At 38.5% G+C, this 24,979-nt stretch overlaps 1 protein-coding gene across 3 annotated transcripts in view; it reads left to right on the forward strand.

Moving 5' to 3' along the window:
- The first annotated feature begins 4,342 nt into the window (after window positions 1–4,342).
- The window catches only part of LOC121421615 (proline-rich protein 36-like), a 29,391-nt gene continuing 8,754 nt past the window's right edge, over window positions 4,343–24,979 (forward strand). The window contains exon 1 of one of the 3 annotated variants that reach the window (XM_041616374.1): window positions 4,343–5,044. In XM_041616374.1, coding sequence (XP_041472308.1) covers window positions 4,853–5,044 — 192 coding nt within the window. In that variant the 5' untranslated portion in view covers window positions 4,343–4,852. Of the gene's footprint in view, window positions 5,045–22,179; window positions 22,275–23,660; window positions 23,871–24,979 lie in introns of those variants that run through there. The other 2 variants (XM_041616375.1, XM_041616376.1) reach the window with 2 other exon arrangements.

Consider the following 24,979-nt stretch of genomic DNA (forward strand, 5'->3'; position numbering starts at 1 on the left):
GGTCGAACAACTTTTTGGTCGGATTTTTTTTGGGGGTGGCTTCAGTTCCCTAAAGCCCCCCCCCCCCTAAATCCACGCCTGCCATGGAGTCTCAGCTCCTTTTTTCAACTGGAGGAAAGGCAATAATGTTTTCAAATAGAAAAGGTCATATAAAGGGTAGTTTAGGCAATTGAACGTTATTGGTATCACATCCATGGCATAATTTCCTTCAGCAAGAAATTCATCCACATTGTGCTGCACTCAACCCAGGTAAGGTGAATGGGTACCTGGCAGGATTTTTTCCTTGAAATGCCACCGCGCTGTAAAAGGCTGCGGGGCTAAAGCCAGGGTAATAATATCCAAGTCTTTTGGAAGCACATAGGGACGTTATGGCATAGCCTAATATGATATGCGCTGTACAAGTCTACAAGAACTGCGTATTGTACTATTATATACAATAAACGCATAATGATAGGCCTATTGTGTCTCTCTGTCAGCGTGCTCTCTCTCCCCCTCCCCCCCTCAAACAATAGTAGTGAATTCTTTACCAGGCCTAGCTGGAAAGAAAGAGACCGAGTGACATCCCATACTCACGTACAGTGCCCCCCCCCCCAAAAAAAAGGGGGGAGTGGTATCGTTAGGTCAAATCACTGCCAATAAAATCAAGGGAAAAATCAGAATTACTCCAGTATGTCGGTATTTCGGAAGAGTTTATGTGCCACAAACTTATAAGCATGCATTGTCCGCTGCATGGTAGATCAATAATTGAAAAGGTGACCCATTTAGTTTAGCATTTTAGGGGAAAAGAGATGTTTTTGTTAGGTCTTCTCGTTGTTTTTTTCCTATTCTTTAATAAAAAAAAGAAAAAAAGGAAAAGATGGGTGTATTGTGCGTCTTCACCAGTATATACGTAGTGACCATATTTATTAGGGGCATGATATGACAAAAGCTCTTAATGTCCCCATAATATATTTACCCCCCCCCCGTTTGAGTCGACTTGTACATAGTGAAACCTGTCTATAGTGACCACCCAAGGGAAACGCAAAATGTGGCCTTTATAGACAAGTGGCTGGTATAGACAGGTTCTTAAATACACAATCTGCCTTCATGGGAAGCGATTATAGCGGTCACTATAGGCTGGTTGCCACCAACACAGGTTTGACAGTAGTTATTGTCTTTGTTACTAAATTACAATTTTTTACTGAATACAGAATAAAATATGAACATTCCCCACTCCATGTGGTTTTTGAGTTGCAATGGTGAACACCCCCCCCCCCCCTTCTCCCCACCACCCTTAATACGTACCTGTGAGCCACAAATGCACAGCAGGGAAAGTAATCAGTGCAGTTGCACGGGGAAAGTCGGAAACCAACTAGGTTCAACTTTGTCGACATCCTTAGAACGTGCACGTCAATAAGTTTGAATATGGTTTTCTGACTTTGGGTTTAGGGATGGCCCTTTATATTGTTACAGAAGGACAATCGAATACAAATTTAAAAAAATAAATACACGTCATTTTCTCAATAAAATGATGGATATAATTTCAAACACATTTCGTAGGACTCTTCTCTCAGGAATCATGGAACAGGGGTTGTGCGGGGGGGGGGCAACCGCCATCATTATTATTATTTTTTTCAATAAACGTGAACAAAAAACGTCAAAATTACCATCTGGTTGTGTTTTTGCATGGTCATACCCCCGCCCCTCATCCCGACCCTATAATATGACACTTTTCAAAATACTTCTGCGGTCCCTGCCTACCCCCGTTCTCTTTTTGATTTCTTAAAAGGTTGCATAATATGGCAATGCGCCCCCACCCCGTGGACCGCCCAGGTATTTAGTGTGGAAGGTACTCTTTTTATAGACGACACTTAAGTCCTCATTCATGCTTATGCATTATCATGTCACAAGAAAAAAAGTCTTCAAGGGCTTCAACCGCAAGTAAAGGACATTTCGCACCAGAAAAAAAATTGACAAGCAAAAAAAGGGGAGTCTTCAAGTTCAAAGGATGGTCCCACTTAGCTCGTCAGGGATAAGTTTTGACTCGTCAGGGGGGGGCAGGGATACGTCCCTTGCGCGTCTTGTGACTCGTCAGTGGGGCAGTCTGCCCCTGCCCCCTTATGCACGCTAATGTACCAGGGGAAGACCAAACGGTAAGAACCACTTCCAGATTCATTCACATAAATACGTCATCAAATGACACTTTCTCTGAACATAATACCAGGAGGGAAGTATACCAGCTAATTTTAGGGGCATGATTTGCGCTGTTCAAAGTTGTTACGTTAGTGGTTGGTGTTCGTAGAAATTCCCCGGGAAATCGTGAACTTTTCTTGTCATGTGTTCTCTACCAAGTGTACATTTTCCATTAAAAAATGAGATAAGAAGAAAAGGGAAATGCGTTTATGCAAATGCTCCAATATTGATTTTACACTTTTAGGCCTATTTTTCTGCGGTCATGGTACAGTTCTCGGTAAAACAACCGAATTTGTCCTAACCTTTGTACCTCACGATTTAAGTTGTCTTCCAGACTTCCAGCGGTGTATATAATGTAGGTCTACAAGTGGTCTGTCGCATATTCTAGGGACCTGAACTGAGGGAGGGGGGGGGGGCTGCCAAAATATTTATTTCAGAAAAATATATATTTTGAAAATACATCGAATAACAATAGAAATAGAATATATTCAAATAAGTTTATTGCAATTTCTAACTTTCTCCATATTGGCATAATTATATGAGAGACATGATTTCAATAAAACCCATCATCTCGATCACTCTATAAATACTTATTACAAGTCGTAAAAATTACAGCAATCGGAAACATTGTATAATTATTTATAAAGAGGATTCAGGTAAAAGGAAAAAAATCACAGTCCGCTTTCAAGACATTTCATTTAAAAAAATGTCATTATATATTTCATTTATAAACTATAAGTGTTCATTTACAAATCTAGGATAATCAATGGAAAGCGAGAAGAGTAAAAAAATCAATTTATCACCAAAAAAAATTGGGGTCGATAAAAATTAGATACCACCCCCTTTCATTTTCTTTCTTCTCTTTATAGTATTCTCTTCTCTCTTAATTTTCTTCCCAATTTTGTCTAACTGGAAATTCCATGGGTCTTCTTTCTCTTTCCTCTTCTTAACATTTCCTTATCTTTCTTTCGTTGCCTTTATCTCTTCTTTCCTTCTCGTCCCCTTTTCATTTTCTCTTCTTTAGTATTTTCATCCTCCTTTCATTTAATTTCTTCTTTTTTATGTTATTCCTGCTTTATTTCCCTTTCTTTCTTTCTTGCTTGAATTTTTCTTTCTATCCCTTGCTCCCACAATTTCTTATTTTTTATCAATTCTCGTTTTTTCCTTGGAAACTTCATTCTAATGTTGATTTCGCTCCCATTTATCTATCTAATCTATCTATCTATTTATTTTACTCCTTTCAATTTCTTCATTTCGTTTCTGTTTCGTTTACACCCCCCCCCCGATAGTTAGTAGATTTCCCTCCAATCCTTCGTTGACCTCAGAGAGAGAGAGAGGGGGGGGGGGGGTGGAATAGGGTGCAAGGGGGAGGAGGAGGGGCGTTTCATGAAAGGACTTGTCAGACGTTTTATCCGACAAGTCCTGTTTTATCCGACAGTTACTATAGTAACAGTGCTTCTCAACCAATCAGAATCCAGGAAAGTTGTCAGATCTGACAACTTGTCGGACAAAAATATTGATGAAACACCCCCCAGGTATATGTCATCCTAGTCTGCAGACACAGACCCTGATTGAAGTTGATCAACAAGTGGGTCTTCACACAAAGACTAGCACACATTAAACTTGCTTTGTGTCCTTCAGTATACACAAAATAATCATTGTAGGCTGTGCATGGTCATTTCAGACCTCTTTAACTCGAGTAAAGGATTTTCAAAGAGCACTGATCATCTCCGGATCATCCTGGAATAGTACATCGGCAACATGGAGCAAAATAAAAAGTGATGGCGTGGCGGGTGAGGGACAATCGAAGAGGATTGCTTACCTGCATGCAGACATTGAACTTATTGGGCATATATAGACTATTATAATTCGATGACTTAGTCTCTGCCCATCCCCACTTACCGGATATAACAATATCCTGGTATCTTTCTCTGGCAAAAATATGCACTTCCTGTAGAGGGGAAAAAGAGGCAAACTAGAACCAATTTTAGGATCATGGGCACGTATGCGTACATGTACATCCGAAAATAAACGTCGAATTAGTGCCCCCCGCCCTCTATCTCTTGTTAAAATGCGATATCGGCTCAAACCATAAACTGTCGGCACAAAGCAAAGTCCACCCCGCCACTGCGATTAATGCTCACATAAAAAAACAAGTTTTTCATATGTGATCTATTCGATTTACTATTGAGTCACACAAAAAAGATCACTTGACTGGAAAAAGCGGGGGCGAGGAGGCAACAATAATCAACTATCGAGCTTCCTTATTTTAGTCAGTTCGCTTTCTTTTGTGTAGCTATAGACCTTTATCATCCAGACAGAGCATCCAGATCGATTGTTTGACCCAAAAAGGGACATTGGCATGATCCTTCCTTTGTGTTTTCAATATACTTCAAGGGAAATGGTTAACTGACCGTATTATCGACCGTTTTAATGATCGCGGATATTCGTTAGACGAGTTTGGGTACCCTACCCGGATGTGCATATTGAATGACCGTGACTTGTGTGTGTGTGTGTTTCAGACCGGAGCTCCGTTCGCTTTTTCCATGTAATATTACGTTATATTACACGCTGAGAGACCGTACCGGGTATTATAGTTTTGAGTGAAGCACGACGCGATTGTATTTTCCTAGTACTACACTTGCGTAGGTTTATTTGGATTATATTTAATGGCATAGCCATGAAGCCGCAAGTGATGACCATATCCACTACTGTCTTAAACGAGGAACAGCAAAATGGTGAAATGCCACACAAATCTGCAAAATTTGATATACTGCACGTGAAAGAAGAGCCGGTTGACAACAGCGATATCGAGTCGACCACTTCCCCCGACACTCCGGGGCCGCGACGCAGCCACCACCTCAAGAAGATGGTGAGTAATGCTTTGTTCGCAGCAATCGAAGCCTAGGTAGCTCGCCTACAACCGCACGACACTGAAATTACTGTATTGTACTTGTTTCTGGAAATAATATACGATTAGTGAATAACTGAATACCCTACATTTGCTCATGTGCTAAGAATAAGACGAAGGTTTAGGCCTTCTGATTAATGTTTAGGAAATACAAATGATTGATTTCTTTGTTTACTTTTAGCTACACTCATACAGTCTGTTTATACACACCCACATTAGTCCAGTAGGCCTACTCTATTACAATTTTGTTTATAATAGATCGTTATTAATTGTCTGTCATAGACCTTTAATGTTGTACGTGAATGCACATTCCTATATATTCCTAATCCTGTAACATATTCCTACTGAAGATCAAAGATATTATATAATAGATGTACTGTTTTTTTTTAAATGAACATAATCTATAGGATAGCTTGTGAATTGATGGTATATTGTGTACATTTTTGTGAACATTTTTTTATAACTTTGGTCTGACACTGAATCGGAATGTGTTGAAATAAAGTGCAGCAAATCCTGTCAAAACTATAGAGATATTCCTGGTGGGTGTTTCATAAAGCTGTTCGTAAGATACGAATGACTTTACGCACAACTGGTGATCCTTTCTTGTGCTATGTGATATCCCTGTTTAATTGAGTTATGACCTAAGAATATGTTCCAGTCATGCGTAAAGTTGTTCGTAACCCGTTACGAACAGCTTTATGAAACACCCACCTGGGCCCCATCTTAAAAAGAGATATGATTGATTGGATCAATTGTAACTCTATGGAAATCCATCAGTGTCATATTTTTTTCTACCAAAAAAATGTACAAATGTCCTTTGTAAACAAAGGAAATCATACAAAATTGTCAAGAAATCAATGACTTTATGGATATACATTCATATCTAGAATTTTTTTGAACAAACATGCATTTCATTGACTTTGCTGGCTTTCATAGTTGCGATTGATCGGATCAATCGCAACTCTTTGTAAGATTGGCCCAGATCTATATGTATATGCTACTCAAACATTTGGATATTAATATGAGTTTGTGTATAGCACAGACAAATGACAAAGGGTTATTTGTAGGCCATATATCTTTCATTTCTTATGTACATTATTGGTCCCGAAATGTCTTTGTTAATGCATGATGACGATGATGATGATGGCGATGGTGACGATGATGATGATGGTGACGATGATGATGATGATGAAGGTGAATATGATGAAGATTGATGATGACTGGTGTTGTTGATGATGATGTTGATGTTGATGAAGGTGATAATGATGATGATTATGATGCTTGTTGTGATAATAAGAATATAGCCTATAAGCCAAATTGGTAATAAAAAACTAATAATTATAATAAATAATGATGATGATGAATTTATGATGATAATAACTGATAGTAACACAAGATGTGCTAAGTATTGATGATTAATGATGATGTCGACGATGACAATAACTTACATAATGCCAACTAAAGTAATAATGAGGATTATAAATGGGCACTTCCACGGTTACGGAGTGACATTCAGAGGCAACTTTTTTGCATTCAAACAAAGATATCACCCATATTTGAATAGTTATTTGGAAAAAAATGGTACCTGAAAGAAGTTGGTGAAACCCACTTTTCAAAATAATAGAATTCATTATTTTGATCCACTGAATTAATGAGATATGAATATTCATAATCATGGTTACGGAGTGACGCAAAATGGACATGCATATTTGAGGAGAAAATATATTGCTCAAACGCTGTGAATTTTGAATTGCTATCATAATTTTGATATATTGATTGGATTCTATGTTGTTCTGGCGTTAATATGCTGCATTGCATTAAAAAATTTATGTAGTATTTCATTAATTATGACTTAAAGCGTAAACCCATAACCGGTTACGGAGTGACATGAGAAATATCCACTCACGGGCAGCATATGATGAACTTATATTTTAAAATTTTTGTTTGATTTGATGTTAGATGATGACATTCAGATTATCCAAAAGAAAATTTCACAAAAAAGCGATAGTTTTCTGTTAAATTGAAATTAAGTAAAAAAACAAGATATGTAGTCCCATGTATAGAATTTATTGTATGGTTCGGATTCTCCTGTAAGATGTGTAAGGAATTTTTTGGGGGCTAATTATGCTCCCCTTTTGTATTTATGAAATTCCATATGAGTTTTGATAGAAAAATTTGATCCAAATTTGAAATAGAGCCAATATAAATTTTTGGAAAATGTCCACTTTTGCTTGGAACTGCCCAAATGGTTTAAAAGTCATAATTATGTATACTTGTTAAATGTATCCGACTACATGTATCCGTTAAGAGTTCTATTATTATTACCATTATCAAGTAAGAAAAAAAATGTACAGGGTATCAAAACAATCACTAACTACAGAACATTGGTCTAGTATTATGGGCGTTTGTTTAGGCTTCTTTGAGAAAGCTCACCCCAAGGGCGAATCCAGCTTTCGCCAATAGAGGGGGCCGAAAAATATTTTCATCAATATTTTTCTCGATTGAACGCTATAAACTATTTTTTTTTGGGGGGGGGGTGGGTTCAGGGGGTAGTCCTAACTAAAGACTGAAGTTTTAAGTATATGTTTATTGTTATAAACAAGATAAGGTATCTCATGTGGTCTTAATATATAATGCGACCGCGAAGCGCGAGCTAAAATTCTTTGATATTATTTTTATATCCTTAGAACTGGAGATTCTGAGCAATTTTAAATCATGAACAAAGATATGTATCAAACTAAACAATGCGAGCGCGAAGTGCGAGCCAAAATTTTATAATATTAACGGGAAAAGGGACTCGATTAGGACTGTTTTTAGTGATCAATAAAGAGGATACAAGTATCACCAATTAAATAATGAGAGTGCGAAGCGCGCGAGCTCAAATTTTTTGATATTCCGACCTGACTGAAAACTGGACAGTCTAAGCGCGTTATTATATGTCTCAAAAAAACGTTACTAGGCTGTGAATTACACATCATGGGTATAATACCCCTTTCTTACTTTTATTTCTCAAGTTAAAGAGTACACTTTTTCTGCAGGTTGTCAAAAATAGGGGGCGGGGCCGGCTCGGCCCGGCCCTCCTGGATCCGCACCTGCACCCCTAATGTAACATCACTTGCTTATATAGCAAAATATTGCTTTGTATAAATTGTAGTCGAAATTTGCTAGCCAATATACAGACTATTTGACAGAGTTTTCTGTATATGGGACTATGGGTAATCTGTATACGAATGATAATTATACATGTAATAGTGAGAATAGGGCAACAGTCCTGCAGTGAACTGCTACCAGCCCACCGCTATGCATCAACCCCACGTCCCTCCCCACCCCGCCGATGGTTATAAAATGCTTGGTTCTAATGTTAATTTTGATATCAACGTGATTTGAGAGCATCCATGGTTGAACCTAATTAGATATCATTTCTTCGATTGCCTTAAGTTTTGTTTTCCAAAATACTGTTAATTGCCCTTGCGGCCAACAGTGGCCTACCCCCACAAAATAAAGCAGGGGCGGATCCAGGTTTTTGCAAAGGGAGGCATTTTCTACCCACAAAAATGTTACACAAGCAAAAAAAAACAAAAGGGCGTATTGCTCCAAAATCTCCCTCGTTTGGAAGAAAGAACATTTTTGCTTGTCCCCCTCATTTTCAGGGGTGTTGCCTTGCCCCATGGCAACTGACATATTACGCAGTATTCCCTTCCCAGGGTCATGGATGTGACCCCTCCCCCTGCGCTGGATCCACCAAGGAAAGAAAGGTGCGCGCCCCGCACCAGCGGACCGAGGACCCCAAATTGAGAAGTGTTTACATTCACCGGACTACTGCGTGGTACAAGGGTTTATGTGTATCCGGTTGTCGAGCTTTGGTAAGGTCACCCCAGTCAACCAAACACTATTTGAGCGTGTTTTCACCATTGGAGAAAATTTGACGGATTTTAATCTGGAGTCCTGGACGTGGGTCACAAATCTTTAACCAAACAACCTTTGCAGCATTCATGGATGAATTTTAAGAAGTTTTTTTTTTGCATTTCCTTACCCGTATAGTTTTTCCAATCTAAAAAAAAACATAATAGTTGCACTTCTTTTGTTAGAGGCGCACAATTTTGTTCTAAATTTCGTTAATATTTTTTGCACGTGGCACACGAGGACCAATCAATTAGAGAGTCATGTTTAATTATGATTAAAATTTGGATGCGCGGGCTTAGGGTGCCCTTCATACGTACGTTATGAAAAAAAAACATTTTCTTAGAAAAGTTGATTTATCACCTTATGGAAAATAAATTGATGCTCATAATCACGTATGTATAATATAGTTTTCAGGCGACGCCACGAAGTCTTCGTGATTTACGATAGGCCTATTACTTATAATAGAAATGATTCTATAATGATAGAAAAATGGGAAATATTTATACTTGCTGGTATGTGGAATAGTTGATGTATAGTTTTTCCAAAGTATGTGCTATTTCAATCTAAAAAAAAACACAATAGTTGCACTTCTTATGTTAGAGGCGCACATTTTTGTTCTAAATTTCGTTAATATTTTTTGCACGTGGCACACGAGGACCAATCAATTAGAGAGTCATGTTTAATTATGAATAAAATTTGGATGCGCGGGCTTAGGGGGCCCTTCATATGTACGTTATGAAAAAAAACATTTTCTTAGAAAAGTTGATTTATCACCTTATGGAAAATAAATTGATGCTCATAATCACGTATGTATAATATAGCTTTCACGCGACGCCAGGAAGTCTTCGTGATTTACGATATTACTTAAATAGAAATGATTCTATAATGATAGAAAAATGGGAAATATTTATACTTGCTGGTATGTGGAATAGTTGATGTCTACACGAGATTGTAATATGAACTAAAGGTAGTATAGGGTGGTAGCAGGGGCGGATCCAGCTTTTTATAAAGGGGGGGTTGGGGTGGTATGCGAGGGAGCGTAGCGACCGAGTCCAAGCGAGCGGAGCGAGCGAGGGGGAGGGTGTCCCCCCTCCCACAGTAGGGAAAATTTTTGAAAATCTGTGTGTGAAAATGGCGTTTTCTTGCATCTAAAAAAGATAAGATTTAAAAAAATGGTCCCCGGATTTTTTTTTTTTGGGGGGTGCAACCCCCCAACCCCCTCTAGATCCGCTTCTGGGTAGGGATGGCCGCCTTGTGACCTTACGAATGGTGATAAGGGGGAGGGGTAAAGAGAAAAAGGAAAGAAAAGATACAAATAGTATCGGGAAGCGGTACATGGGGTAATTTAAGGGGGTCAGGCGTGGGATAAAAGATAAAAAAGGAGAGAAAAGATACAAATAGTATTGGAAAGCGGTACATGGCGTAATTTAAGGGAGTCAGACGTGGTACATGGGGTCATATTTCTTAAAAGCTGCGAACGAAGCGAGCGAGCAAATTTTCATTTTACCTTATTGATACAAAATTCTATATTGTGGTAAAGAATTTGTCCAGTAAACTCATGTTTCATTATTTTTTTTTAAATCCTTTTTTTTCTTGACCGTAAACATTTTTTTTGTGGGGGGTGGGCGTTGTGAGACGATATTGGTTTATTATCAATAGACCAGTTCGTTGTTACCTCATGGACAATTTGGTCAAATGACCTTTCACTTCTTTCATGATAGGCAGATTTCAAAGCAAGATATTACAGAAGTATGCCTTACATAGCAGGAAGAAGAAATTGAATAGATCAGGTGAATAGAATAGCACATCAATGAACACTCTTTCTCGCTTTTCTTTTTATTTTATCATTTTTTCACTACTTTATAAATCTTTACCACTGAAGAAACGTAGCCCGTTTTTAAAGCCCTTCACTCTATACAGCAAGTTGATTTTTTAAATCATTGTTTATTTTTTTTCAAATATTGTTTTGATATTTTTGAGTGACTGGCTTGAACAATTTGTTTGAAATTTTAAACAGCTTTTTTTACGATGTAGCAGCGGTCACCCCTTGCCATTCCTGTGGTGCCCCCCCCCCCCATAGACACATTGCTGTCTATTTTTTTTCCTGGGGGCCGGCCGGGAGTGGATATAAACGAATTTTGCATTATTGGATTTCCTCCAACAGGCGACTATCGTGGCCTAGAAAATTGCCCATATTTTTTTAGGGGGGGGGGGTCGTTTTCCATGAAAATGACCTATTGCAAAAAATAAAGTCCTCGAGAGATATGGGAAAATTGAAATGAAATTATAACACTCAATGGTTATCGATGGTTATCAAGAGATACGGTTATAAATTTTGCAGCAATTCCAAACTCCAAAGATGAAATTAGTCTTACGACACAGACGTTGAATAAGTCTTTTTTGTAACTTTTGCTCAATATTTTTTGTATTCTCACATTGTCAGTGTAAAATTGATATGAGGTATAGAAATGGTAAACAAGGACTGTACTATATAGTTAGGCGCCTTTTTTTCTCTCTCTCATTCACTGGCGTAAATCCCGGGGGGATGGGGGGATATATCCTCCCCCCACTTTTCGAGGAGGGGGGTGGCCTGTACAAACACCCCCCCCCCCCAATTTTTACGAAAGAAATGAAAAAAAACCACAAGAGATAATTGTTTTATATATTGGTGAAAATTCTTCCTGAAATATTATTGAATCATAAAATGCAAATAAAGAGCGAGTTCACCATTTCCAAACGAATTACTTATGTCCTAACAATGCTGGGGTCTTTGGGAAGGGATTAAGATGGAATGTCAAAATGTTTTGAATGTAATCTTTAATAAAACCATTAAACCATAATGGGGTAAAAAAAATAGATAATAATATTGGAGGGGTATTTGCCATTTGGACATACAGTGGCGTAACTACGGGAGGGGCATGCTATGGGGGTAAAAATTTGGAGCTCGCGCTTCACGCTCTCATCATTTGGCTAATGAAATACGTATGTCCTAGTTAATTCCTACAAAGAAACCTTAGAATGCCCCACTTCAGGTCTGATTTATCTAAATTTTCAGCTCGCGCTTCGCGCTCGCAATATTTGATTAGTGAGATGCGTTTGATAATCATGACTGCAATGACTACAAAAAGTGTTTCATGTGTTCAGATGTAATTCTAATGAAATTGGCATTCGCATTAGATGACTATGGTGAGATATGCATACTCTTAATGGAGTCCTAAAATATATTCCTTAAAATCTCGCTGTTTGGGGTCAAAATATATGAAAACTTCAGCTCGCGCTCGCATTGTTTAGCGAGACAGGTACCTATCATGATTACACATATTTGATGGTAATGTCCCTTTTTAGGTGTGAATAAGAAAAAATTTCAGCTCGCGCTCCGCGCTCGCATTATTTGATAAGTGAGATGGATATCCGTTCAATGACATTGTCCTTAAAATGTCTCTATTAGGTCAGTATAACTGACAACTGAGCGCGCTCAGTGATTAAACAATTTTGCTGGTGCCCCCCCCCCCCCCATGCCGTGACCCACGGTACGCCAAGTGCTCTGGACATATCAATGACAATTCCTTGCATATCTAAAAACATGATTTAAAAAAAAAATATTTCAGTCATCCCCCCACATCAACACGGATTTACGCCAGTGCTCTCATTGAAGACCCACAAACTGTTTCCAAAACAGAAACTTCTGGAAAATAACTGCTTTGAGCATTCATTACTAATATGTGCACGATTTAAGCTTAAAAGATAAATGAATTAAACTACAAGTGGTCTTGTAAACAGACTAATACACATCATTATCAAATTAAATGGAGTTATTCAAATAGAAATATTCTGCTTATTATTTGTTTCTTTGGAAGGTAAACAAGTACCTCGGATGAATTTTTGGACCCATTTCCTGGTAGATTTTGTATGCCCTATGCCCCTTATGTGCCACACGTGTGCCCTATCAACTCAACATGGCTGTTGGTTAAAGTCCTTTTTTAATATTTATATGGCGTTTAGCATGATAAGGAATCTATGAACAGCATTAATACAAGGAAAATGAAGATTATATGAAATTTACTCGTTTGATTAAATTTCGTGGAACGTTTTCGTCAAGGCCTGTTCCCGACTGAAGTTTGTATTCATGGAATTTGTGACGTTGTACAAAATATGCATTTTTCGTATGAAGTATAAATTCCCCCTGTTAAAGAAAATGCATATTTTTGCTCCTTATTTCTCCTTATGGTAAGCAGTTATTGTCAAAAGTTGCGAAATAGTCCTAATATTAATTGAGAAAATGCCATTGTTTCTAGGAAGTAAACTGCACATGGTTTGTAGTTTCAATTTTTTTTTCAGATTTCAGAGCTTACATTTATTAGGGCATTTTGAAAGGGTGTTTCCCCGTTTTCAGCATTGTGTGATGTTTTTCGTCCATATTACGCCATATTAGCGTATGAAGATTCGGGCGTCAGAATGCTGGGTACATTTCTAAATGTGGTTTTGCATAGTTTATTAGTTTTTGGTTTGGGTAGTCAGTTGTCCGGGTCAGGCATGCACTGCAGAAACTCTGGTGTTGACTTAACACCAGCCGGGAATCTATATATGTTCACACCGGAGAAGTGTTAAACAACACCAGTTTCGTTTTGGGTCTAGTCTAACACCAGGTAGGTGTTTATACTTTATACAACACCAAGTAGTATTAAAACAGCATCGGTTTAATTCCAAACTGGTGTTGTTTCAATACTTCTCAGGTGTGGACATATATAGATTCCCGGCTGGTGTTAAATCAACACCAGAGTTTTTGCAGTGTGGAATCTTAACAGCCACAAACCCTGGACCTGAACAATACAAGGAAGGTTATAAACATACAAGGGGCCAGTGGTGGCACCGGGATATCAGTTTTTTTCTGAAGTTGGTTAGGGATGGGCAAGTGGAGGACAATAGAAAATGTTTGGAGACTATATGACCTACTACACTTCAAAAACACCGATGTTTAACACCAGCCTGGTATCTACATGTATATTGGTCCACACCAGAGACAAATTGAAACAGCACCAGTTAAGAATCAAACCTATAATGGTTTAACACTAATCGGTGTTACTTAAATGCCAAATTTGTGTTGGTTTAACGCCAAATCGGCGTTGTTTCAACACCTCTCTGTGTCTCTGTGATATAGATACCACACTGGTGTTAATTTAACACCGGCGTTTTAGTAGTGTATGTACAAATAACGAGATATTTTTCTATCTCAATCGGGGTGCATTGGTTCCAAATGGGGCAAATGGTCCCTCTCCGGTGACCCCCCTCCCCACCTATCCTTGGCGCCACCACTACCAGGAATTGTTCTGAGCTGTGCATTCGACAAGCCAGACCTGTTGATTAATGTTTCAATATTGATTTTTGTCTGCAGACTATGGATGAGTAGCACCTCCCCCATAAAGCCTTGATGTTTTTACCGGCCCGAATCGGTAACAGATTGCTAAGAATTTAGTATTATTTTTATGAAGAGAAGTAGGAAAGCTTCCCTCGTGACGCGAGTGACAATGCTGCTGTCGCGGTTTGTTCTTGTATCCGGCTTCTGTTCTGATTTCAATTCCGTCTCGACTGTATCCAAGGGAAGTTCATCCTGACAAAAAAGTTTATAGTAAAAGTAGCAGAAAAAAAAATATACAACATATTGCCGAAGGTTTGATATAAATATATTAAAGAATTAAAAAAAAAGTTTTTAGAATTGCATTTATTTGATTTTTGACGTCATATGCGTGCAGCATTCCTGCATAGCGAATGGTAAAAAAAAATCAATGAAATGTCATTTTCTCAGAAAATTGAAATTGTTTATTACTGTAACCTTTGTGTATCATTTCACAACCGATCATGAAGAGAAAGCACAAATAAGTCATCGGGAACCATTAAAAAAGAAATCTTATTCAAGCATTTTATATTACATAACATAGGGGGCACCTGCCCGCTTATGACGTCACAAATCCAAAACTTAAAATTATAATAACTTCTTGAACGAAATTTCCTCAAACCTCCACCATATATTTTATTATTTTTATGCTATTTTTACGCAACAAACTTTTCTTCAGGGTGAACTTCCCTTTATAGACCGAGAGGCATGCCTGGTGATTCCCTGAAATTGCAGAAGTTCGCCACCCATGCCGATATAAGTCATGATTTTATTTTACTGGAATAAGGAAAGCTAGGATTATACGATTCGGCACGAGGCACATTGGGCCTGAAATTTGCTGTGTCATCGATTATTTTTCATCCTTTTCATTTGTTATTTTTGTTTGAATCAATATTATTCATGTGGTACAAGTAGCCTCTTTTTTGTTGTCCGACGAAAAGTACTACGATGGTCCGCGAAACGTGACAGAGACGTGATTTTCGCTCTTCATTAAAATCCACCTTTGCTAAATTATATGACTACGTGCGATGTGCAGTGCACTTTGGTGTTTAGCAAAGTCTGCAGTACAGGGGCCGCGGAACCGGGGGGGGGGGGGCTGAAGCCCCCCCCCCCACTTTTTTCCAAAACCGTGTACAAAAACGCAAAAAATGACCATACAATTGTGATTTTTAGCATGGTCAGCCCCCCCCCCCACTTTGAAAACCGTTCCGCGGCCCCTGCAATATGCTGCTTTTTGAAACGCTAACGTATAGGGGGTATACATAATCTGTTTACTCTACAACATCGATAGGTTGATTTTGATAAAAGCAGACGGATTAGAGGAAAACAATGGTAAATGAAAATCCATTAAAAAATAAAAGAGTTATGATATTTAAAGTCTCCAATTATGACGTCATTCATGTATGCGAGCAGCTGCTCCCCAATCTATATATAATAACACAAATCTATCAATTCAATTTCAATAAAACCTTTGGAATAAGTGGGCTTGTGTGGAAACAGAAAAATCAAAGAATTAGATCAAAGAAAGTTTGCGAAAAATCGGAAAAATAATGAGAAAGTTATGAGCATTTTTTAATATTACGATCACTAATGTTATGGAGATCCTCACATTGACAATGCGATAGAGACGTGTGATGTCACATGTGAACAACTTTTCCTTTGATGGACTATGAAGTATCCTCAAATGTTTCTTTTTTCTCTTTTTACTGGTGATACAAACTCTTCATCCATAATGTATTCTTTGGAAATCCGTATTACATGCCCTCCTATCATGCCCATATAAAAAAAAATCATGAATTACTGATAGTATTTGATAAAGGGGGCAGTGTAAAGGGATGGTCCGGGCTGAAAATATTTATATCTAAATAAAAAGAGTAAAGTTCACAGAAGACAATGCTGAAAATTTCATCAAAATCGGATAACAAATAACGAAGTTATTGAATTTTGAAATTTATCAAAATTTTGTGAAAACATGCAGTCATATGCACATCGTCATGAATATTTATTAGGTGGACTGATGATGTCACATCCCCACTTTCCTTTTTCTTATGTTATTACATTAAATCATAATTCTATTTTTTTTCATATTTGTAAATGTTGTGTCTCCATTATGATGAAATAAGTTGTGGCAATAAGTGACTAATGCACTTAAGCAGTTGTCAATCCAATTGTTTTAGTTCTTGGTGAAAACATTTAAATCAACATAATTTCATATAATAAAATGTAAAAGAACAAGTGGGGATATGACATCATCAGCCCACCTAATTAATATCCATGAAGACATGCATCGAATCGATCTGTTTCACCGGAATCATGCAAATCTTTACAATTCAATAACTTCGTTATTTGGTATCCGATTTTGATGATTTTTTCAGCATTTTGCTCTCTGAATTTTACTCTATTTATTTAGATATAAATATTTTCATCCCGGACCATCCCTTTAAGTAAAATATATACTAAAGTAATGGGAAAGTTGTTCATATGTGACATCACCACTGATCTATACATGTATATACTATCCAGATCAGTGGACATCGCACATATTTGTCGCATTGCCAATAGGAGGATCTACATTACAAACATGATATAAATTTCAAATGATCATAACTAGTATTTATTAAAATTTTCTTCAAACTTTCATTGATCTGTTTCTTTGTGTTTTTTCTGTTTTCGCACAAGCTATATATTTTGTTCAACATGTTCACTTTCCTTAAATGGAACATGATTATTTAAAATGTTTACAGAACAGCTTGTCACACGTTCATGGTGGAGAAATGATGGCTTGTAAGACATAGCAACAACTAATGTATGAGCTGGGAATTTATGCACAGCAAAAACTGTGATGTTAACCGGTTTGCATAGAGGACCACACCAGTTATTTTACACCGGTGGTAAATCGGTGGTGTTAGTTTTACACCTATAGGTGTTATTACAACACCTTTTGTTGTTACATTTACATTCTTTAGTGTTATATTTAATCTCTAGGGTATAATTTTAACACCTCAGGGTGTGGTCCTCTAAACACCAATTGGTGTCAGTTTTAACACCGCAGTTTTTACAGTGTACAGCCTTAGAATGTGTATAATTAACGATCGGTGATGGACGGTATAAAATAATAGGGCAGATAAAAAACCCTCCACATTTCTGAAGGCATTAGTTATAATTATTACACGCGCTGGGTACCTCTTGAACAGTTCTGTTTGGACTATTTTCAAGTTGCCACGAGTGGGGAATTATTCTAAAACTCGAGCAATTTACATTTTACTACATGTATACATGACTTTGTATACAGCCAACGTTATCAGCGGAATTTTATTTTTGTACATAGACTACTATAACAGCTATTGGTCTATTAATAAACTTGCCTTCTCCAGTAGTAAACACATTTATTTATTCACGTTATTCACCGCGTAATACGGTTATGATGTGATAATTCCACAGTGTATTTGTATATCATATCTACCTGTGTGATCGATGTAGCCAGGTAGACTTTGATTTACTGCACTTTGGCTCAAATACATGCAGCGATCACGGCAACTGCATTTCGTGAATATGTACTGTTTACCAAATAGCTGCAGTTTGAATGCGACATTGTGATTATATCTGAATGCAATTCTGTCTCGATTTTAGTTTAAGGTCCTTTTACAGAAGGTCGACTTTTTATTGTTCAGGTCACGGCAAGGTACATCTCTGTTATTGTCTGGTTTCTCGGAACTCCAGCGGAAACCGCGTTAAGTGATTGACGCATGCTCGGTGACCTGACATGACCCCATGTACATGGAGCTTGAGGGAAGAGAATCGTAGTCTGGTATTGCAGACTTTGTCTAGCCGGAGGGTGTCTCCGTCTGAGATTCTGGATTCAATTTATTTTCGATTTTCTGACATTTTTTAAAGAAAAAAACCCCAGCTTTTAGAAATTCTGTCCCCATTCCAAGAATAAAACTGAAGTTTGAACGTCTATGGAGTTGCCTTGATTTTAGTATTGGTTCTCAAGGGGGGGGGGGCACTAGCGTACCGGGGGGGCAGACTGCCCCCTTGACGAGTCACAACTCATGCAGGGGATGTACCCCTGCCCCCCCCCTGACGAGTCACAACTGATCCATTTGTAATGTAAAAATGCAATGAAAACAGACGTGTGTCCCCTCTTTTGAAGCTGAAGACTTTTTTTTGCTTGTCAATTTTTTTCGAGGACGAAATATCCTCAAAACAATTTGCCCCCCCCTTTGGAAAACACTAGGTTCGCCGCGGGGGGGGGGTATTGGTAATGTTGATGGATGTTGATGACGATGGTAGTAAGGGGGTGCGGAACCGGGGGGGGGGGTGATAATTCAGCCTCAAAATCGTTTTTTTTTTTTTTCCTATAAACGCGTACAAAAATGTAAAAATGAAGATATTGATTATTTGGTATGGTCAGCCCCTCCCCTTTCGAACCCATTCCGCGGTCGCTGGTAGTTGGCAGGGCGCAAGGGGCAGCATCCCTTATGATTTTTGAAGTAGGCCTATAGTAAAGAGAAAAAAAGGAAGGGGAAATGAAGAAAAGGAAGATGAAGAAAAAGAAGAAAGAAAGAAAGAAGAAGAAAAAGAGTACAAAAAGTGCGGGTCTTATAAATATACGATACCCCTGCAATTCATTGGAGAAAATATGACGTCACTGTTTAGGTCGCTTTGCCCTCGACTCCTCTATCAAAATCCATCTATCCTGTCTCCGGCCCTGATGGGAGAGGTGATAGTGGTAATGTTCATGATGAAGATGATGGTACTTGAAGTTGAGAGTGAAGGTACGCTAATTTTCTGTTGATGTGGATGATGTTGGTTAAAAGTTGTTGCAGATCATGATGATGACGACGACGGTACTACGATGTTGGTGATGTGATAGTCATGATGATCATCTTGAATGGTGACTGGTGATGTTGATGGCGTGAATGGTTGTCGTAGTTGATGACGATGATTTTAAAGACGACGATACAGTGACATGATTGTAGTGATGGCCATGGTGATGATGATGATGATGATGATGATTATGGTTATGATGATGACGATGATAAGGGTGTGTCATGTAGTGATGGTCATGATGATGATGATGATCATGGTGATGTCAAGGGCGATGTAGATGACGGTATGGTTGTTGTTGATGATGACGATGATGGTGAATGATGGTGATGGCGGATGTGATAATGATCAGTGATGATGATGATGATAAATGAATAATGATTATGATGATGAGTTTGGCTCTTTTTGCATTTACAGAGTAGATTACCTCTGATGATATATGTTATCTGAGTTTTAAATGTCTCAATATGATTACTGTTTATTTTCATTTTATTTTGTTACGTCCCAAATTTGTTTATTGTGTTTACATATTCTGCCAGTTCTCAAACATTATTTATTCAATTTTCTGGTACCTTATTCAAAATACAGTGAATGTACTCGCACAGATGCTCGTAATCTATTTTAACTCCAAATTTAATTGTATATTGTAATTGCCGAATTGATAATAAATAAATAAATAAGATAAATGAGTCTGATGACGATAATCTAAACTATGGTTATGTTCGTGATGATGATGATGATGATGATGCTACGAGAGATGATGACGGTGGTGGGGATGATGATAGTGGCAGTGGTGGTGCACCACTTCACATAATGTCGCACTGGAAGTAGATATCCATCATGATAAAAACCAAACTCTTCCTGACAACAATTATATCCTGAAATTTCTTGAAATGACTCATATTGTGGAAACACGCCAACCATCCACAGAGTTCATTTCACTTGCACTCCACACCTCATAAATGTATAAAATCCTGTGCTAAATGCGGGGGCTGACTGATGCGAAGACAATATTAGTCAATCAATGCTCACTAATGTAGTGAGAATTAAGGAAGTCACGGCAGAATCTTCGTGAAAAATATATAGTATTTTAGTAGATTTCAACTAAAATATAGTGATGAGTCATTTTACATTATTACAATAAGGAAATACCGAACGGAAGTGTACAGTACATTGTAAAGTTGTATTGCCGGAAATATGCAAAGTGGACCGTAATTCCCCGCTGTATGCATCATTGTTTTGTTAGTGATTCAAATACAATTAATTGATTGTACTTCATACACTACAATTTGATACATACTCAATTCCTATGTTTATTCATTGCAATTGATATGCCTATTTTTACGGGATAATTGCTTGAATTGTGATAACACGGCATAGATATCAGAATAAATCGGAAGGAGATGGCAATTTGAATCGTGTAACTGTCAATACACGTTGCGTGAAAATTACTTGCAAATTTCCCATCAAAATGTTGACTTCCAATGAATGAATCCTTGATTTTGATTGGCTCTTGAAAGTTGTTACCATGGCAATGACTATAATTGGCTAGCAAAGTTATTTACTTACCGTCATAATCTACTATTATGAAGTGCAGCTTTAAGCATAATACTTCATAAGCCTCCCCAGCGACTGCAGGTTTATTACCAATTGGTCTAATGCCAATTCGTCCAATTGCCAACTCGTCTACTATCGTTTGGTCTACCACCAGTTTGTCCACTATCCACATGGTCTAATTGCCATTTCGTCCAATCGCCATTTCGTCTAATAACCAGTTGGTCCAATAGCCATTTAGTCCATATACCATTTGGTCTAATTGGACTAAGTGTTCATTTTGCCATATGAAATTGATATTAGACCAACTCAACTGGTTATGAGGCAAATAGTCATAGACGAAATGGTGATTAGACCAAATGGTGATTGGACCAAATGGTTGTTAGACGAAATGGTGATGGACGGAATGGTATTAGAATGAATAAAAGTAGACCATTTGGTGAGTTGATGAGTTGGCAGTAGATGAATTTGCAATTTACCGTGACTGTCAACAGTCTTGTCAAGGTGTAGAACATGGCGTATAAGACAAAAATTTCTATGTTAAAAGAAGGCGCGAGCGAAGCGAGCATGCGAGAAATTTTATCTTTTGAAAAGGAAATCTAATTTTGTGATAGATTTTGGCATTGTTTTCATAATTATAATGTTCATCATTGTCCATTGCCATACTTTCTTGTCTTTGTTTTGTCTTGGTTGTGGAACCTTTGGGGGTCCAGTGCCGAACCCATGTTTTATAAGCATGTTGTGTAGAGCTATAAAAACTAGTGGTGTTGATAGATAAATAGTTGATAAATCATAAAGCCATTAGTGCTTTGCACCCCCCCCCCCTTAAGGAAAATGGGGATCAAAAAAGGAAAAATAAAGGAAAGTGGATGTTGTACGATCTTCTGTATATTTTGTTAAAATCTATCACAAAATAAGGGTTTTGTATCAAAAAAGCTCAAAAATCTTGCAACCTTTTAAACAAATATTCCCATGTAGGCCATGCTTGCCCCCTCATTATTTTGGCCTATTACGCTGCTGATTTGACCAGAAATTTTCAAGCAACTGTCACATTGAATGAAGGAGAATGAAACATTTGGAACAAGATAGCTTGTGTGAAAACAGAAAAATAAACGAAACAGATCAAAGGGAAAGTTGTTCACATGTGACATCGCACCTCCTTGTGGCATTGCCAACGGGAGGATCTCCATGGCATTAATGATTGCAAGATTCAAATGCTCATAACTTTCTCATTATTTGTCCGATCTTTCTCAAACTTTCTTTGTTCTTATTCTTTGATTTTTCTGTTTTGACACAAGCCTACTTCATTGTACTTGTTCCAAGGTTTTATTCCCCTTTAATGAACCCGACCTCAGAACTACAAAGCGATATATCGAATGACATGGGACCACCGGTCGATATGGACTGGTTTCGTGTGATGTGACTGCAGCACAGCATTGTGCAGTTGATGTGGGCCCATGACGTGTCGAACAAGACGTGGTGGGGTGGGATATGTCAGGAGAAGGGAGAAATGTAAGTGATTTATGTGTTTTTGCGCGTGTGTGCGTGTGTTTGGCTCTGTCAGTTGGAAGTGGAAACATCAAAGGATGTTGTTGTTTTGTTTTTACAGTTTGAAAGATTAGGCAAGAGCCACATCCGGGTTCGTGACCGTGCCCGCTGGGAGCAGAATTTACTCTTTGAGGTCATGTCTCTTCCTGTGCAAGTCAATCACGATTTGCCTAGTCTTCATTCACAGTCCAGTTTTACACTAAATTGTAACGTGGTGTGTTATTTTTTTCCTTCTCCTGCATATCCCTGGGTTTGTCACAATCTCTTGGGACACGTTTTTTTTATTTGCACCAGCACTTGTTATTGGTTGGGAGAAAATAGCCCTAATCATTTAACTTCTGAAGGTTTCCATGGCGAAGAAGAATAGTGTAGTAGGTTTCACGGTACACCATGTATCTTGGGTTGGTCCTTTTCAGGACCAACATTTGCCCAAGAAAGATACATGGTGTACCATGAAACCTACTACACTAGCCCTAATCATTGTTGATTTCGAAATCAATACTAAATACTGCCCCAGGTTGTTAATTCTTGTATACCCCTCCCACACATGCATTCTCACACACATACACACCCTCGCGCACACAATTCCATAACCGTTCTATGGCCCCTGTATATTGTGGACTTGTCCTGTGTACGAGAACTTCTAGATGTGCATGTGAAGAACTTTTTTAAAAGAGAAATTAAACTGGTTGTTTGCATTCATCAGTCCTCCATTATCCAGGCTACTTTACTTTGCGTTGAACCTTGAACTACCCAGTCTTGTAGAATAGCATCCGGATTTGTCACTGAACTCTTGGTTCCGACTAGTAGGTCCATGGATCCGGTTAACGTTTAGCCTACAGGCTACAAAGTCTGTATTTTGTAGACTATACGAACTACAGAGCTACCAAGTCTCACGCATTGTGCGTGAGACTCACGCATTCAGGGTCCGTCTCACGATCTCACGCATGGCATCCATTTTTCTCACGCATCGGGACCCGACAGAAAAAAAGAGAAAAAGTAGCATTATTTGCCAGATTATACGACTAGCCGACCGCCTTCGCGTCTAGCCCGGCACGCGAGACGAATCAAAAGTGCAGTCAGCGCACTGCTAGTACGTGATACGATGAATAGCGTGCGTGCATCCCATAGTTTTGAACGTTTTGAAGCCCATATCTCATGCGCGCGCGCGTTGCGCGCACACCTTTTCGCAACATACGAGTGTACACATGTAAGTACTGGCCGCGCGCGCGCACAGAGACGTCGAGTCATAAAAATCTCACGCATTACATTTTTTTGAACTTGGCATCTCTGGAACTATGAAGTTTGAGTTACAGAGTACCAAGAAGGATGTAACGGCTATGCTTACAAACTATTTTGCCCACTACCTTATTAGCACATCTACATGTCGTTTTCCTTTTATTTTGGATTCTTTGAAATGATATCGAGGAACACGAATTGTCAGTTTTTAACCGATGCCTATTCATTTGGGAAAACATTTGCCTGAGCTATTGGTTGACAGAAATCGGCTTCATATCGACGTGCCGTTACCACTATATTTGGTTGATCTACGTCGTCAAGGTAAGCGCCCAGACCAGACCGTCTTCTGATACGATCTCTTTGCCACTATCCTGCGGTCTCTCATACCCAGCAGCGTTCAGAGAAGAACGTCTCTTGATACGATCGCTGTGCGAATAATCTCAGTTCTCCCGCGTCTATGATCAGAAAACCATCTACTTGTTCAATTTCTTCGCCAATCTTCTGCGGGCGCCAGCTACATGTACCTCGCATCGGTGTTCAAACGAGAAAGCTTCCTGATACGATCTCTTTACGGTTGATCGCATTTATGTTCCGACAAAAACGTCTCGGTCTACGATCTTTGTGCCACTATTCTGCAATGTCTTAAATCTACGTTCGGGTGATGCTGTCGGAATAAAATCTCTGTATCACTATGTTGTGTTCCCTCGCATATGCATTTTAACGTTATCAGAGTACGATCTTTGTACCACTATTGTTGCGATCCCTCTCATCTGTTTTCAGTCGAAATCGTCTCCTGATACGACCGCTGTTGCTTATATTATATGGTGCCTCTGCTTTCGGACGACACCATCATTTAAAATTGATATACTATTTCTGTACCGCTATTTTTACGGTTCCTTTTCAGTTGCGTCTTGACGAAACCATCAGTTTACGATTTTTGTACCAAAATACGGTGCCTGATAGTAGCATCTGCGTTCGGACGACACAATCAGATATTCAGAATACGATCTATGTACCACTACCATGCGGTCTGTCCCACCCGGGTTTTCACTAGATCATTTCTGATAGATATAAGCAACACGATATCCGCCTGTCCTATAGCTGAGATATCATATGAACTATATAACATGAAAAAAGTCAAATATCAACGTGATTCATGATCCGGATTTAGTGGAGTGAGACGTTATAGGCGACACATCCGTGAATGAAACTCCCATGTCCGTTTAGTGTTTCTGTCTTCCGACTCTAGGTCTATATTTTCTGCTTACATGTAAGGCCATTTGTGTTTTAAGCCAAGCATTCTGCACGTTTTTAGGGGCTAAGTGTTTGGGGATACCGACAGTTTTACTCTAAGAAACAGGGCAAGCGGCCAAAACTATTCGAGTAATCAGATCATTGTTGAAATTAATAAGCTTATCTTTCAGATCTTC

This window comes from Lytechinus variegatus, chromosome 9 (genome assembly GCF_018143015.1).
Source record: "Lytechinus variegatus isolate NC3 chromosome 9, Lvar_3.0, whole genome shotgun sequence".
In the NCBI taxonomy this organism is placed as follows: Eukaryota; Metazoa; Echinodermata; class Echinoidea; order Temnopleuroida; family Toxopneustidae; genus Lytechinus; species Lytechinus variegatus.